Source organism: Mercenaria mercenaria, chromosome 3, assembly GCF_021730395.1.
Source record: "Mercenaria mercenaria strain notata chromosome 3, MADL_Memer_1, whole genome shotgun sequence".
In the NCBI taxonomy this organism is placed as follows: domain Eukaryota; kingdom Metazoa; phylum Mollusca; class Bivalvia; order Venerida; family Veneridae; genus Mercenaria; species Mercenaria mercenaria.
The window spans coordinates 48,172,394-48,184,586 of record NC_069363.1 but is presented as its reverse complement, the minus strand read 5'-3'; the positions used below and the strand labels follow the sequence as shown (position 1 = coordinate 48,184,586).

The window sequence follows — 12,193 nt, the reverse complement described above, 5'->3', positions numbered from 1 at the left end:
CCTTTCAGGGGCCATAACTCTGGAACCCATTATGGGATCTGGCCGGTTCAAGGAAAGAACTGAGATCTTATGGTGACACAAGTTTTGTGGAAGTTTGATTAAATTCAAATCAAAAAAGAAGCTGCTATTGTGCAGACAAGGTCAAAATAGCTAATTCTGGCCCTTTCAGGGGCCATCACTCTGGAACCCATAACGGAATCTGGCCAGTTAAAGAAAGGAACCAAGATCTTATGGTGATACAAGTTGTGTGCAAGTTTGGTTTAAATAAAATCATAAATGAAGCTGCTGTTGTGCAGACAAGGTCAAAATAGCTAATTCTGGCCCTTTAAGGGGCCATAACTCTGGAACCCATAAAGGAATCTGGCCAGTTCAAGAAAGAAACCAAGATCTTATGATGATACAAGTTGTGTGCAAGTTTGGTAAAATCAAATCATAAATAAAGCTGCTATTGTGCAGACAAGGTCAAAATAGCTAATTCTGGCCCTTTTAGGGGCCATAACTCTGGAACCCATAATGGGATCTGGCCAGTTCAAGAAAGGAACCAAGATCTTATGGTGATACAAGTTGTGTGCAAGTTTGGTAAAAATAAAATTATAAATGAAACCACTATCGTGCAGACAAGAAATTGTTGACGGATGGACAGACTGACGACGGATGATCACAAAAGCTCACCTTGTCACTATGTGACAGGTGAGCTAAAAAGACATCAAACCAACCTATTTCTACCAAAGAATGGACTCGTTGCCCAGTTATAATGTTCGATGATGTCAAGTGATAAAGACACTGGACTATGGAACTTGGATGCTAGGTTTGCTTCTAACACTAACAAGAGCTGTCACAGGAGACAGCGCGCTCGACTATTTCGATGCTGGATAGTGAAACTGGGCACATCTGAGGAAACTGCAGCTGTCACTGGAGTGTTTAATGACCCCAATGGTGGATGAAGATATTGCACAATAGCTCGAGTCTGTGTCAAAAATATTAAGTAATAAGAGAGGTAAAGATAAAGTGTATCAAAACACTATATAAGTATAATTCTAAGCAAAAAGGCGGCATAATTCATAAAATATTGGTGCAAGAGTTATGCACCTTGTGTCATAAGATGTGGGTGATGATGTGGAACAACTTCTTCAAGTTTGAATCAAATGCATTTCATAACAACTGAGATATAGTGAAAATGCATCAAAATTAATAACTGAGACATAGTGAAAGTGCATCAAAACTTTAACCTGAAATTCTAAGTAAAAGAGGGGGGGTGGGGGGTAATTCATTAAATATTGGTACCAGAGTTATGGGCCTTGTGTCATATGATGTGGGAGATGATGTGGAACAACTACTTTCAGTCTGAATCAAATCCATTTAGGAATAACTGAGATAGAGTGAAAGTGCATCAAAACTTTAACCAGAAATTCTAAGTAAAAAGGGGGGATAATTCATGAAATATTGGTGTGAGAGTTATGGCCCTTGTGCCATATGATGTGGGTGATGATGAGGACCAACTATTTTAAGTTTAAAGCAAATCCATCAAGTAATTACAGAGATAAGGAGAAAAAAGAGAAAGTGTAAAAAAACTTTAACCAAGGTGGGGTCGCGGAAAGACGCCGAAGCCGGGTTGAGTAGGATAGCTCTCCATATACTTCGTATAGTCGAGCTAAAAACGTACCTTTTTCGAGAGTCCTGGATGCTTTGCATATAAAAGAACCTGGGTGGCCTCTGCCCCATATGTAAATACCTACAACTACCTGCTACTAAAATTCTGAACTTATCCATACAGATCTATTACTTGTGACAACTATAAATATATAATCTTGAATACACACAAATGAAGGTACATGTACATGTACTTATGGTTCATATAAGCTCATTCCCAAAAGCCAAGTGAGTGGTTGACTCCTTAACAATATTTCACAACTGATATAATTATAAGGTTATTTCTCTCTTTAAGTCCATCCCAATATACTTATCTATAGGAGGATATCAAACATCAGAGCTTAACTATGATGTCTTTTTCAAATTATTCCTTTTTTTCTGTTATAAAGAAGTCACCTCTTCATGGAGCTCCATGCTCTGATCTATGAGAGATTCTCCCAGCATGCTCTTGATTTCCTCCCTCTCATGATCTGGTACATACTGTTTCACCAGTTTCCATAGTGATATTGGAGGCTGGTATGCCTGAAGATCAAATGGAGGGGATTCCATAGTTTGTACCATTCTTCCACTTCCAAAACACTGTTAGTGAGGAATTTTTGGTCAGTCAACTTCTCATCACATTTTCACTGTACTTTAGCCTAGAAATACAGAGACAGAACATTTCACTTTATATGATGTTGGATATAAAATTAAAATGAATGAATAAACAATTCATAATTTTAACATGTCCGAAACATTGCTAAACGATATTAATTTCACTCGGGTAAAGGTTACATTTTATGCAGACTTAAATATTATTCAATTTATTGACCCTCTATTTATAATCTCAAACTTTCAATTAAAACCAAAACATTAAATCAATATAACATTTAAATGAATCTTTGAAAGTTTTGTAGCATCCACTAGGGCAAGTGTGGTTAAAAACCTTAATTTGATTTCTGAGCTAGTGTGATATTTATTTCTAAAGTAACTTTAATATTATGTTCATTGTAAAAATGCTTCATTTTACCCAAGTTGAAATAGCTGGTACATGAAAATGCAGCTCCAGTCAGTTAGAATTCCTGATGTCATACCAAAATTATGAATAAACAAGCAAATCTAATGAACTGGTATCCCCCGCCGAATGGATTTGTGGTGAGGAATGGCAAAGAAATATATCCGGCAAAAAGTTAAGGATGTTACTAAGAAGCAAATAATTTCATTACATTTAAACTTAAAAGGAATGTCCTTAAGAGAGCACAATCAAGTAAGAAATCTAAGAATGTGGGTGGTGACAGGGAGTGGGGGTTACAACTTCACATGTTGATAAATATTCATGGAAGGTTTTGAAAAATTAAAACAAGAGGGCCATGAAGGCCCTGTATCGCTCACCTGACCTACTGACCTAAAGATCATCAAGATTAACATTCTGACCAAGTTTCATTAAAATATGGTCATAAATGTGGCCTCTAAAGTGTTAACTAGCTATTCCTTTGATTTGACCCCGTGACCTAGTTTTTGATCCGACATGACCCAGATTCGAACTTGATCTAAAGATCATCAAGTTTAACATTCTGACTAAGTTTCATGAAGATACAGTCATAAATGTGGCCTCTAGAGTGTTAACAAGCTTTTCCTTTGATATGACCTAGTTTTTGACCCCACCTGACCCAGATTTAAACTTGACCTAAAGATCATCAAGATTAACATTCTGACCAAGTTTCATTAAGATATGGTCATAATGTGGCCTCTAAAGTGTTAACTAGCTTTTTCCTTTGATTTGACCTGGTGACCTAGTTTTTGACCCGACATGACCCATATTCGAACCTGACCTAAAGATCATCAAGATTAACATTCTGACCAAGTTTCATGAAGATACAGTCATAAATATGGCCTCTAGAGTGTTAACAAGCTTTTCCTTTGATTTGACCTGGTGACCTAGTTTTTGACCCCGGATTACCCAATATCGAACTCGTCCAAGATTTTATTGAGGATAACACTCTGATCAAGTTTCATTAAGATTGGGCCAAAATTGTGACCTCTAGAGTGTTAAAAAGCTTTTCCTTTGATTTGACCTGGTGACCTAGTTTTTGACCCCAGATGACCCAATATCGAAGTTGTCTAAGATTTTATTAAGGGTAACATTCTGACCAAATTTCATTAAGATTGGGCCAAAATTGTGACCTCTAGAGTGTTAACAAGCTTTTCCTTTGATTTGATCTGGTGACCTAGTTTTTGACCCCAGATGACCCAATATCGAACTCGTCCAAAATTTTATTGAGGGTAACATTCTGACCAAGTTTCATTAAGATTGGGCCAAAATTGTGACCTCTAGAGTGTTAACAAGCTTTTCCTTTGATTTGACCTGGTGACCTAGTTTTTGACCCAAGATGACCCAATATCGAACTCGTCCAAGATTTTATTGCGGGTAACATTCTGACCAAGTTTCATTAAGATTGGGCCAAAATTGTGACCTCTAGGGTGTTAACAAGCTTTTCCATTGATTTGATCTGGTGACCTAGTTTTTGACCCCAGATGACCCAATATCAAACTAGTCCAAGATTTTATTGAGGGTAACATTCTGACCAAGTTTCATTATGATTGGGCCAAAATTGTGACCTCTAGAGTGTTAACAAGCTTTTCCTTTGATTTGACCTGGTGACCTAGTTTTTGATCCCAGATGACCCAATATCAAACTCGTCCAAGATTTTATTGAGGGTAACATTCTGACCAAGTTTCATTATGATTGGGCCAAAATTGTGACCTCTAGAGTGTTAACAAGCTTTTCCTTTGATTTGACCTGGTGACCTAGTTTTTGACCCCAGATGACCCAATATCGAACTCGTCCAAGATTTTATTGAGGGTAACATTCTGACCAAGTTTCATTAAGATTGGACCAAAAATGTGACCTCTAGAGTGTTAACAGTCAAATTGTTGACGACAGACGGACAGACGGACGACGGACACAGGGCGATCACTAAAGCTCACCTTTGAGCACTTTGTGCTCAGGTGAGCTAAAAAAGGAATGAATAAAAAAAAAATTTATGGTGGGGGAGGGGTGACCAGGTGAGGGTACAAAACTTCACATGCTGATAATAAATATTGATGGAAAATAAACAAGAGCTGTCCGTAAGACAGCATGCCCAACTTCTCTCAGTACCTGGCTCTGAATTAGAGTTTTGCCAGTAAAAACTTTATATAAAACTTTAACCGAAAAAATTCTAAGTTAAAAAGGGACATAACTCTGTCAAAATTCAAATCACAGTTATGTTGATTGTTTCTCTTGGTGTAGACTTTGATAGTTAATAACTGATTTAAGTTTCAAGTCAAAAGCTTTAAAAGTAACAGAGATATTTAGTTTAAACAAATTTTTATTCCGAAAAGCATGAAATATTTACAATACAACATTTCAGGAATTGGACAGAAAGCTATATTAGCTTACAGTTGTCCTCTCCTTAAACAGTGATATTTGACTTTACCAAAAACTTTAACCAAAAAATTCTAGATTAAAAAGAAGCATAACTCTGTCAAAATTAAAATCAGAGTTATGGGGATTGTTTCTTCTGGTGTAGACTTTGATAGTTAATAACTATTTTAAGTTTCAAGTCAAAAGCTTTGGTAGTAACAGAGATATTTGACTTTATCAAAACTTTAACCAACGTTGACGCCAAGGCGAGTGCAATAGCTGTACTATTTCTTTGAAAAGTCGAGCTAAAAATGAAAAAAAAAATTGTAGGGGGGGGGGGGGGGGGGGGGGGGGGGGGTACATGATGGGGGTGGGGGTGACTGGATGGAGAAGCGAGGTGAGGGAATGGTACAACTTTGCATGTTGATAAATATTCAGGGAAGGTTTAAGGTTTAAAAAAAAATGAGTGGGGTGACCAGGTGTGGGTACACAAGTTCACATGTTGATAATAAATGTTCATGAAAAAAAACGAAAGAAGTTTAATGAAATTTAAGTACAACTGGTTAGTTTTTTATGTACAAATATGTGGATTTTTAAACAATTAAAGGGCAATAACTCTGAAGTTACTAAAGAGATCCTTACAAAATTGTGTGTGTTCAATTTAAGTTTCATATATAAGCAGAAATTGCCATATTTATAGTACCCTATATAGTTTACGCTAGAAATTACTAACGGCCATAATTCTGGAGTTAATTGGGCAATCTGACTGAAACTTGATGGGCCACATTTCCCTAGTATAGTGGTGAACATGTATATGATTTTTTATTTAAATATTCAAAACCACTTCCTAGATATGGCTCCGGACGGACAGACAATGCCAAAATTATATCCCTCCACCTTTGCGGGGGATAACAAACTGATTACTGAAGGGATGAAAACCCTTTTTGGACATGCTACTGGCATCCAGTTACTAGACGGCTAGAATGCCTACTATATATAGGCATCCAGTAGTAACTTCCCAGCTATTAATGATTGGGTAGTCCCTAGTTTCCCAGATGTAAATGAAAAATGTTTGTCTGTAGTGCCATTTTCTGAAAGTGGGAGTATGCGCGGCAGTCTGCACTGGAGGCATATGCCTCCAACGGAGTCAATCTGTAGTTGGATAGTTGGAGTTATGGATATTTTGATAATACGAGATTATAACTGCACCCAGTAATTAAACTAGAAAAAGCAACAAGCCAACAAAAAATTGTGCATTGCTGCTGTAGTGATAGTAGGTTTATAGGTCACTCCCAACAGTCTTGCTGTTAGGTTACCCCTTTACTGACATTGTTAGAGTGCCCACCTAAGGTTTGGGGTTCGAAACAGCCCAACCACAACGCTGTTAAGTGGGATGACAATGAAAATTTCATAATGCAGGCCATTCTAATATGACAAAAGAATAAAGGTTCTAATCATTAGTTACCAATACAGTTTACTTTACCAAATTTAGCCGAACACGATGACCATATCCGAAATTAAAATCTGCCGCCATTTGTTTACATTGTTGTTAAGACAACAGAAACACTTAATTCCAATTTTAGCTCAGTATCAATTGTACAATTACACAAACCATCAATTAACTTAATATTAACGCACATTCAGTTGTTTAACTCACCGCCTTTTCTTTTGCAATGAACGCTGAAACATGAAAAAATGTCCTGGCAAAATTTCAACAATTTTTTTGTAAACGGTGCGAGTATAAATTTAAGCTTGTGAAATAAATCCAGGTGACGCACAGTAAATCCCCGAAGTTTATACAATTTATTTTTATAGCTCTTTGGTTTATATTACTAATTCTGTTATAAATACAAAAGTGTTATTCACGTAAAAACAACATTTTTTTCTCATATGTGGGATGGCGTTTGAGACTGGGGTCATCAATTACAAAACATTTTACAAATTAACCTAGCCATTCTGTAGGCCTACCATCTCCAACTCGGTTTCCGAGAAAAGATCCTGTGCTTGTAAATGACATTGTCAAATAAATGTACAACAACAACAGGTTGACCTGGTACTATTAGATTTTGGTAAAGTGAGCCATGAGAAAGTCCTGTTTAAAATGCATAAATTTTATGGTAGGCCCTATAGATCTAGGCCTACGTGGTGAAACCCTGAAATGGATTAAGAGCTTTCTCGACAACCGCGGCTTCAGTCATAATCATAAACGGTTCAAGCTCAGAGCCCATACCTGTCACTTCTGAAGTTATACAGGGGTCCGTGCTTGGGTCCCTGCTCTTCCTTGCGTATATAAATTACCTCCACCAAAATATCCATTCTAAAGTGCGTCTATTCGCAGATGACACTGCAATATACGTCACTTAACCTCTGTCAGGCAATCAAATACCTTCCAAAATGATCTTAAAACTCTAGAAAAGTGGGAGTTGGACTGGGATATGGAATTCAATCCATACAAGTGTCAAGTTACCCACGTCACAAGAAGGAAACATCATATTCCCTCACAATAGCCTAATACTTGCATAATACAGCTAACACCTTAAATTTGCATGGATATCTCAAATGATCTCTCGTGGGAGACATAAATAGGTCAATCAAAAAGGCAAATCAAACTCTAGGTTTTCTTCGCAGGAATATAAAGGTTAACTCCAAATCCCTGAAGTCCATGGCATATCAGACCCTCGTCAGACCTCGGCTGGATTAGGCTATAGCTCCGAAGTCTCCATACACACAAACCCAAATAGACCAAACAGAAGCTGTCAAAAGACGGGCAACGCGTTTGGCTATATCCGACTTTGGCCGCACCTCCATGCAGTGTCACTGACATGTTATACAGACTAAAATGGCACAGGCTAGATCTCAGGCGCATTGACTCCCGACTCTCTCTTACGTATAAAATTTCAAATCAACTAGTTGCAACCCCGTTGGAAGATTATCTCATCCCCCTAACAAGGCAATCACGCCATTATCATCCACTGTCTTACAAGTTAATCTCCACAACCACGTACTGACTACTACAAATATTCCTTTTTCCCCAGGACTAAAGTCCTATGGAATAATCTTCCACCTGACATTCCATTTCTTCCAACCCTTGAGCAGTTCAATGCCGCTGTTTGCAACATTGAACACACTTCACTAACACAATTTCCTTTCCCTTTTATTTTGGCCCGATTTTCTTTTTTTTTTCTACTAACAATCTTTGTGGCTTTACGCGCACGAAAGTGTGTACGTCCCTGTAACTGGAAGATAGATAGATAGATAGATAGATAGAAGAGGACTGACTTCCTAGTACGGTCTACTCCCGCGTCTACACTTGGGTATTCCGAATCGGCCACTCCAAACGTTTTACTGCTGATAACAAATTACTTCAGCGAAATTTAGAAAACGGTTATGTTTGTAACATTAAATAACCGTAGGTTATATAATTGATCTATTTTCTTTTCAAGCGATAAACATATAGTTTTTGCCAGCTGGTCTCTTCAAGAGTCAAGAGACTAATATTTTATTGTCAGGTGATGTACACAGATAAATATATAGAAATGATGTACAATATATATATATATATATATATCACACTATAGATATGTAAATATTTTAACCTGGTTATATTGAACAAATCACTATATGTTCTGTCTGTTCTGTTCTATAGCAAATAGTTGTTTATAGATCTATAAAATAAACTATTTACCAGTGTTACCTCATTCATTCAAAATTGCCTTGAACTCATGTCAATAGTTTACATGCTACTGTGTTTGTCTCCATGATGAAATCGGAACAATAAATATATACAGCTTTAATTACATGTCCTTTTTTTTTAATTCAAAACATTATTTTTGTGATCTACCGATCATAAAGTTTTTCAGATAAAAATGAGTAACGGCAATAGTGATTCGCATACACTAGTCATAGCTTTCGCAGAAGCAAGCGGTGGAAGCGGATTCGTCGCAGACAAGGTGGATAAATATGGCCGGGTGAGTGTATTTCCGCTGTCATCGGTAAGTTCTAATCAGTTTATCTTATCTTTTCACATTTGGCTGGAAACAACAAATGAGACAGGAGCCCACATATGTACTCTTCAAGCCCAAAAGACTTGTTCAGTGTAATTCTTTGCCATTAATGTAAACACTTCTGTACAGTTTGATGAGAGTCTAGTGATTTTGTAGAATTTCGATTTTTGTACAAAACGACAACTGATTACGGCATAATAGCGTAAGTATGGCACTATCAGACAACACTCATTTCCTTGTAATCGGTGAATTTCCAATGCAGGTATACTAGTATAAAAAAATCGACCAAAAATGGAAGCAACGCAGTTGGCGGTGGAAACAACTGCAACGCAGTACGGTGTGTCCGATTTTTTAAATGTCCGTTCTTGGCTTTAAACTTAAATAAACTGCTCCTTTCCGGGATTTGACTTGGTTACGACCATTACAATACTCCGACACTAGAAAGCCACAATAACATAACGTTTAGAAATGGTATATACTATAGATCAGGCGTGTCTGTACTTTTAGCTCATAACAATACTGGGTAAACGTCGAGGATAGCGGATAAGTCGAGCCTCACTAATTGTCATTGAATTATACATGTCCCTTTTTATAAATCACCGATCCATAGTTTATGCTATATGATCGGTCTATTTTCAACACATGTTTACTGGATAGATAAGTACAAAATTTAGATATTATACTATGCAGAGTAACTGGTAAGTTTTCAGAGCTAGTTGTGTAATACCTAATCATTTTAGTTTGAATTGGTTATTGCCTAAACTGAATTAAATAGGTATTCTAAAAATAAGTTACTCCATGATTTTTGCTTTAGAATTGGTATCCCTGTATTTTAGTGGGAATTTATTTTTTAAAAATATGCTTTCATCACGGTTGAAACTGTAGAACAAAGAAATAAACAGAGTAAAAGACATTCGATCACTATGGGTATTACGTACATAGTTTTTGAGCAGCCGTGGATACTTGCTTGTCCATTCGCTTAAAACCTTCGTGAAATTTCTTTCCGACACAGAGCATAGAGCAGTCTTTTAGTGCATTATTTATATAAGATCAATAAACTTTGATATTTTCGGACTGCATCGCGGTTAGCGACTGTCCGACCTGTTAAATTCTGTGGGGGACATAAACAATATTATTCTGTCAAATAAAAACGCTCAAAACCTTTTGAAAATTGGTATTTTTCAACTATTTTTATTTCTGAATTTAACGAGTTAATGTAGAATCAATGTGAAAGTGTCATACTTTCGCTATGATGCAAACGTAATCAAGGGTCGTTTTGTACAAAATCTATAATTTTAATTGAAATTCTACAGAAAACGGTAGTCCCTCATACAACTGTTCAGAAGTGTTTACATTAATGGCAAGGAATTGCACTGAACAAGTGTTTGTGACTGGAAGAGTACATATGTGGGCTCCTGTCTCACTTGTTGTTTCCAGGTAAACGTGAAAAAATCAGGCAAAACTCATAAAAATACTTACCGATTACATTCACTCGGCCATATTTATCCACCGTTTCTGCGATGAATCCTCCACCGTTGCGGCGTTGGAACCACTACATCTGCGAAAACTATGACCAGTACAAGCGAACACCGTCGTTTATAAGACCTAAAATTGTTGAAATAGACGCTAAACCCTAACACACACACATGCACACGCACACGCACGCACGCGCGTGCGCGCACACAGCAAATTGTTTTACCAAACAAGTATTATGTTTCAGGCAACACGGAAATATATATCCTCATTTGCGAAGCACTGTTTTTTGGGGAAACAAATGATTATCGAAAGCTGCTATAATATTAGTATTTTTGGAAGTGTAAATGTGTACGAAGGACAACAAACGTTTTGAGAATTAAAGTCTACATACAAATATATCGTGTCTTGTGAATATCTGAAATATGAATTCTATTTGTCTTTTTACAAAAAAGCCCAGTAAATTGCAGTTAAGGATGCACGAGTTTTTTAAGGATATCAGCCGTTTTGAAAAAATGTTTCTTCGAATGTTTCTTTCTAACAAAATTTATGCAAAAAACAAATGCTTAATAATTTAAATACGACTAATAATGCACCATTTTTAAAAGCAAACATGCAGATTCTACTTGTTGCGAAAAAAAAATCACCCTTAGTTTTGGTCGACCTCTGCCTTAAATTGATGTAAGATGTACAATAGGGTAGGGGTTAGTAATTTCAAAGATCAGGTGTGGTTCTGATATTTATTTTTTTGACTGATATATGTATTATCTAGGATCTAAATATATCTCTTAGATACACGGTGACCCAAACTTTTTGTCTTTCCGTTTTGAAGCATGTTGTGTATTTAACGCAGCAAACACTTTTTTTTAAATCTTAACTACAGAACTTGTTTTTGTAGATGCAAATACGTTTTCTCCATTGAAAACAGTGGGTGGGGTAATCATCTCAACGTGGAAAAAAGAGATTTTTAGTGACACTTATGCTTATATAATACTAATATCACATTATATTCATTGTAACCTGTAAGACCTGAAATCCCAAATAAATTAAGTGGAATATAATATGTTTTATAATGTACCATCATTATTTAATTTTACTTTATTTCATAAATGCTTAAACAGTGGATGAAGAAAATGCCCCTAAATGAAAACGATCGAGTTTGGTGACCTGTGCTATTTTCTGCTCTAATTTGTCTTAAAAACTAATGTTCGTCAAGCTCACAGAGTATGAAATTATTCTTAATCGTAGAAAAAATCACTGTACATCCTAAATCAACATAGATCAAATTAAGATCATAGAAGGTTCGAAATATTGCTGCCTGATAAATATATACCGTAAAATCATTTCGCGTGACCTTTAATTATCGGTTGCATCAATCCACGAAATCAAATTCAATCTAACAGATAAAATTTTCATTCATTTTATCTTTAAAAGTGTAAACCATAAATTCATGTATCGATGCATTTTCATGGTAACAACCAAGCATTTTAAAAAGTATAATTCTCGCGCAACTTGCTGAGTTCTTTGTGTGAATGGGAAATCCCTCCACAGGTTATTATTATCCAATGAGAAATGAAATTTGTAAGACACATTATATCTGTACAATATGTATCAAAATGCGTCCAACTGTGCGAGGGCTAAGCAAAATAGACTTCTCGTTTCGCTGGATTTCTATTCCGCT

At 36.4% G+C, this 12,193-nt stretch overlaps 1 protein-coding gene across 1 annotated transcript in view; it reads right to left on the bottom strand.

Moving 5' to 3' along the window:
• LOC123525787 (uncharacterized) overlaps positions 1–6,844 on the bottom strand; it is a 36,985-nt gene extending 30,141 nt beyond the window's left edge. The window contains exons 1-2 of the mRNA XM_053539684.1: positions 6,693–6,844; positions 2,047–2,288 (exon numbers count right to left, since the gene is read on the bottom strand). Of these exons, the coding sequence (XP_053395659.1) occupies positions 2,047–2,211 (165 nt within the window). The 5' untranslated portion in view covers positions 2,212–2,288; positions 6,693–6,844. The remainder of the gene's footprint in view (positions 1–2,046; positions 2,289–6,692) is intronic.
• Positions 6,845–12,193: the final 5,349 nt, after the last annotated feature.